Raw genomic sequence first — 6,000 nt, 5'->3', positions numbered from 1 at the left:
GCCGCTCGGACGCGGCGGCGCTCGTGGTGGCCACTCGGGAAAAGGCCCCGGTCCCACGGCCTGGCGGCGGGCGTTGTCCGTGGGCGTCGGCCGACTCGGTGCTTGTCCATGCAGGCGACGCCAATCTGAAAACCGTGCGGGGCGTGGTGACCCGCTACTGCAGCGACTACGGCATGATTGACGACCTGATCTACTTCTCCAATGAGGCGGTGACTAGCAAAGTGCTTCTGAACGTGGGGCAGGAAGTCATCGCTGTCGTGGAAGAAAACAGAGTGTCCAATGGGCTGAAAGCAATTCGGGTAAGGTCTGGATGCGTTTGTGCACAGCCTCTCTCCCGGGCTTCCTGTCCTTCCGCCTAGTTAACCGCTCAGAGGGGAAGGCCTTTGGTTCTGTCTGATGATTGCTGCCCTAAGGGGATGAAGGTGCATGGGGCTGGCACATGGCCTAATGGTTAGGATGGTGACCTCCGCATGGTCGACCCAGATTCCAGTTCCCGACTGGAGGTTTGCAAGTCCCATGGATGTCTCTGTGCCCAAGATCTCTAAAGAAAGGATGTGGCATGGCCATCCCGCCTGAGAGGTGATTTCTCGCTTTCTGTCTCTCCGTCTTTCCTACAAAGGCTCCTGCCATATAGCAGAAATCTTTCTTAAATAAGGAAAGAGAGAGAAATGAAGGTGGGAGTCAGCAGGTGGCATGGAGGCTAAGGCGATGGATTCCACATGGCTGATAGCGCAGTTCAGTCCCAGCAGCTGCTTGATAATCAGATCAGGTATGGGTGGTGGGTGCACAAAATCCTGGGAGGAGAAGGGATTGTAGTGTGGCTATCCCCGTTGGGGGGAGAGGATGGTTTCACGCTTTCTGTCTTTCTGTCTCTTTAGTAAGCACATGCATCCTGTAGCAAAAATCTCTCCCTCCCCACACACAAAAATGATCAAGCCCTTTTTAATTTTTTATCTAATTAGCAAAGATAATGGACTCTAGTCAGTAACTTTTTGTTGTGAAAATGGTATTTTTACAGTACGTTCTTGAGAGTAGAATTGCTAGGTGGGGACCAGCAGTTAGCATAATGGCTATGTTGTTGAACTCCCATGTAGTCAACTGTGGTTCAAGTCCTGGACCCGGTGGCTTAAACACACCGGGCACGCGTGCGTGTGTGCCCGAGATCCCTAGAGGAGAATGGAGGAGAAGGGATTGTGGCATGTCCATCTCCCATGGGGGGGGGGTGATTTCTCACTTTCTGTCTCTGTCTTTCTGGTGAGTGCACGCACCGTATAGTAAAAACGTCTCCGGAAAAAAAAGAATCGCTAAGTCAAAGGGTACGCAGATCTCACAACATGATGGCTGTTACCCCGTTAATACCCAATAATTGTCCTAATTCTCTCTGGACAGAATGAGACTGCCTGTTACCCAGTGTTGGCAAGGATATGGATATTATCAATCTTGAAATCTTTGACAATTTACCAAGTGAACCTTATATTAGCTTTTCACATTTTTTTCCTGACTTATCTTTCTGTACTTTACCAATATCCTCTGCCAGGCTCAGTCTCTCCCTGTAGAGCTTACGTGGCCCACCTTTGGGCAGGGGCAGGCGTAGGCATGGGCGTAGGCGTGCTGGCCTCAGCAGGACAAGGCCGCAGCAGAGGGCTAGGTGCTGTCCCTGGCTCAGCCTGAAAGCCTGACACGCTGTCGAGGGCCTGTGGCCTAGGCCCTCCGGAGGCTGAGGTACCAGGACGCCACACTGAAAGACCCTCTTGTTTGTTTCCTTCTAAAGAAGTTTTTTTGCCTTAGGGAGCCATACAGGAAGACCTTCTCTTTTTTCTTCTTCTAAATAGTTTTTGTTTTTATTTTTATTTTTTCAGCCTTACGGTGTGTGTGCTGCCAGAGAGACAGAGACAGTGAGAGGGAAAGTGAGAAATCATCCCCACAAGGGTGGCTATGCTGCATTCCATTCTCCTCTCGGGATCTTGGGCACACACGCACTTATGCCCAGCACAGATTTTAAGATGCCGAGTCCAGGACTTGAACTGCAGTCAACTACATGGGAGTCCAGCAACGTAACCATGACATCATCTGCTGGCCCCTATTATTATTATTTTTTTTTAATTTGCTGTTGGATCCATGTGCTCACCAGAATAAGAGAAAGCTAGAAAGCCACCAGGTCTGGCTGGGACTTGAACTGTGGTCAGCCATGTTGGAGTCCAGCACCAAGATCCTTCTGGCCCCAGCTTCCACTTCCTTTTACAGATGTTCACTTAGACTTCTCTCTGAACATTAGGGGCATATTTATATTTAACCCGCCTGGAACTTACCTGGACACACAGCCTGAGAGAGGGCGCAGACCTGGACCTGTGACGGCCATCTGGCCATCACAGTGCAGCATCCACTCCCACTGCAGCACAGGAAGGCCCTTCTCACACGTGGAGCCCCACGTGAGGTTCTGAGGTCCTGATGCCATTCTGTGGGCCGCCGTCGTCGGCGTAGGCAGCTGTCCCCATTTCTCGATGTTTATGGGTTCATTTCTCTGGCTCCTCACCTATTCTGGATGAGTTTGGGACTTTTTCAGTTGTTTCCCCTCCTTTCCTCAGATGGGCTTTTTTTTTTTTTTTTTTAAGAGGTTTTTGCTATAGGGCGTGTGCGCTCACCAGAAAGACAGAGAGAGACAGGGGGACAGAAACCGGTAAATCACCCCCCAGGGGGGATGGTCATGCCACAATCCCTTCTCCTCCATTCCCCTGTCAGGATCTTGGGCACACACACACATGCACCCAGCGTGATTTTAAGCCATCGGGTCTGGGATTCAAACCACGGTTGGCTAGATGGGAGTTCCGTGACATAGCCATTACGCTGACTGCTGGTCCCTCCTCAGATCGGCTTTGAGCAGCGTGGAGTGTATGGATCCACTTGGGGTGTGGATCATGTTGGATCTTCTCCAGTCATTCATCATACCAGTCTTTTTTATTTACAGCTTGCTATATGTTTTATTTTCTTCATTCAGGTTCTATGAATGTCTTTTTTTTTTCCAAGAATTTTGCTGTTTTTGTTCATTATCAGCATAATTTTACATTTTATTTCCAAATTAATCCTGTTCTCCCACTTCTGTCTTCACCCCCCCTTTTTTTTTAGTGTTGCTAGAGGGCACATGCACTTACAGAAGGGAGCCTTCTGAAGCAAGAAAGCATCCCTTCCAGGGGAAATGGCCTCGCTGCAGGTCCCTGCCCCACCTTTCTTCTCTCAGGGTTTTGGACATGCATGCACTTGTGCCCAGCATGCTTTTTAAGCTACCAGGTCCAGGAGTTGAGCCATGCAGTTGGCCATGGGGGATCCAGCGGCCTTCACCACCACACCACCTGGTCAGCCCTGCTCTTGTTCTCTTAATGAAACTTGGAAGTGGGTAAATTTAATAAGTTGTTAATACCCTTTTTTTGGGAGGGAGAGGTTTTCGTTATAGGGCGCGTGCACTCGTAAGACAGACAGAGACAGACATAGAGACAGAAAGCGAGAATTAACCCGCCAGGGGGCATGGTCACGCTGCAGTCCCTTCTCCTCCATTCTCCTTTCGGGATCCTGGGCACCCACGTACACATGCCCGGCGTGAGTTTTAAGCTACCGGGTCCGAGACGCGAACCACGGTTGACTATGTGGGAGTCCAGCGACATAGCCATTACGCTAACTGCTGGTTCCCGAAGTTCTTAATACTTTTTAAAAATGCTTGAGATTGGGACCAGCAGATGGAGCAATGGTTATGTTGCTAGACTCCCATATAGCTGACTGCAGTTCGAGTCCTGGACCCAGCGGCTTAAAACTCACGCCAGGCACAGAGTGTGCGTGTGTGCATGTCCCAGACCCCAAGAGGAGAATGGAAGAGAAATGTTTGTGTCTTGGCCATCCTGCCTGTAGGGTAATTTCTGGCTTTGTGTCTCTCTGGCGAGTACACACACCCTATAACAAAAGTCTCTCTCAAAAAAAATGCTTGAGATTGCCAAAATCAAACAAAATACAGACACGAATCTCCAAACAAAAAGAGTTTATTTGAAAATAGACAAATAGGATTACAAACTGGATGCAGACCCAGGTCAGGGTAACCTGTGATCTATCTGAGGAACAAAGAAAAGAGGCAGAGCTGTACTGGGAGGAGGAGAGATTATGTTGTCTGCAAGAGCCAGCTGCACGGTGGTGGTGCCCTTCAGGAGTGGGAGAGCTTTGGCTGCTGGGCATTGGCGGTCATGAGGTGAAGCTTGTCCCGAAGGTGCAGTGAACGCTCCTGTCAGATTAGACTTGTGAGGCCGCTCTGGAAGTCGGCGTCTTTGACCTGAGAGGTTTTCCCCCGTAGCTCCTCAGCTGTTTCAGTCCAGTTAGGAATGATTCCACGTCAGTATGATGTATTTTTGCAAAACATACTGGGTTGAAATGCATCATGACTTTTCCAACAACCCAATATTTATAGTTAGTTTGTGCCATCTTATTGCTTAATATCATCTTTGTCAGATTTCTTTGTCAGATTTATAAGATAATACATATAAAAATAAAATAATTAAAATTCTAGAATTACATTGTTCAGTATACTATCAACAAGCCATATGTTTGTTAAATTTGTTAAAACTAAATAGTGGTACAATTTAAAATTAGGTCCTGGGGTCCATGGTTGGCATGGTGGTTAGGGGACTGGACTCCCACATGGCTGGTCGCAGTTTGAATCCCAGACCTGGTGGCTTGCGTTCTGGCTCACTCGCTCTCACGCTCTCTCTCTTCCTCTTGCACGCTCTCTTTCTGTTGAGTGCACATGGTCTACAGAAAATTTTTAAAATAGTAATAAGTAAAATAAGGTCCTCATTTTATTAGCATATCTCAAGTGCTTAGTGTACCTAGTGACTACCAAATTGGGCAGCTCAGTTAGAAAACGTTTCTATCCTCACAGAAAGTCCTATCAGTAGTGGTGGCCTAAAAGCCTTGGAATGAAAAGTAGACCGTCCTCCTATGCTCCCTACCTGTACTTCTCATACCTTGGTTTCTTTTTTTTTTTTTTCTGTTGCAAAAATTGAATTTTAATTGTTAATCTTTAGTTTGATTTAAACATTGCTTTTAATATGATGCCGACACCAACTGTGCAGAAAGGGCTCTGGAGAGATGTGCATAGCAGCACACACCTGCGGCTCTCTGGTTCTGGAGGCTCCAGGGCAGCCAGGATTATGTTTGTTAAATTTGTTAAAACTAAATAGTGGTACAATTTAAAATTAGGTCCTGGGGTCCATGGTTGGCATGGTGGTTAGGGGACTGGACTCCCACATGGCTGGTCGCAGTTTGAATCCCAGACCTGGTGGCTTGCGTTCTGGCTCACTCGCTCTCACGCTCTCTCTCTTCCTCTTGCACGCTCTCTTTCTGTTGAGTGCACATGGTCTACAGAAAATTTTTAAAATAGTAATAAGTAAAATAAGGTCCTCATTTTATTAGCATATCTCAAGTGCTTAGTGTACCTAGTGACTACCAAATTGGGCAGCTCAGTTAGAAAACGTTTCTATCCTCACAGAAAGTCCTATCAGTAGTGGTGGCCTAAAAGCCTTGGAATGAAAAGTAGACCGTCCTCCTATGCTCCCTACCTGTACTTCTCATACCTTGGTTTCTTTTTTTTTTTTTCTGTTGCAAAAATTGAATTTTAATTGTTAATCTTTAGTTTGATTTAAACATTGCTTTTAATATGATGCCGACACCAACTGTGCAGAAAGGGCTCTGGAGAGATGTGCATAGCAGCACACACCTGCGGCTCTCTGGTTCTGGAGGCTCCAGGGCAGCCAGTATTGCTTGATCACATGCAGTCTTTAGGCCTTTCTGTGTGAGTGTAGAACACTCCGTGCCCTTGCCAGCCTTCAAGTCACAGCCCAGCTAGTTAGCAGTCTCTGGAGTGATAGGCTTCTGTTTGTTCTTGGCAGATTTCTCAATAGTAAAGGGGTCATCTCAGATTAATTTAGTCCCAAAGAGCAAGAAAGGAGTCTTAGGACGGTGTGA

General features: G+C 47.4%; 1 protein-coding gene across 2 annotated transcripts in view; it reads left to right on the top strand.

The window, feature by feature from the left end:
* Positions 1 to 84: 84 nt before the first annotated feature.
* The window catches only part of MOV10L1 (Mov10 like RNA helicase 1), a 67,528-nt gene continuing 61,612 nt past the window's right edge, over positions 85 to 6,000 (top strand). Inside the window, exon 1 of one of the 2 annotated variants that reach the window (XM_006157589.2) lies at positions 85 to 299. In XM_006157589.2, the coding sequence (XP_006157651.1) occupies positions 174 to 299 (126 nt within the window). In that variant the 5' untranslated portion in view covers positions 85 to 173. The remainder of the gene's footprint in view (positions 300 to 6,000) is intronic. The other variant, XM_006157588.1, reaches the window with a different exon arrangement.

This window comes from Tupaia chinensis, unplaced genomic scaffold (genome assembly GCF_000334495.1).
Source record: "Tupaia chinensis unplaced genomic scaffold, TupChi_1.0 Scaffold000548_1, whole genome shotgun sequence".
NCBI classification, from domain to species: Eukaryota; Metazoa; Chordata; class Mammalia; order Scandentia; family Tupaiidae; genus Tupaia; species Tupaia belangeri.
This window is presented reverse-complemented; position numbering and strand designations above follow the sequence as displayed.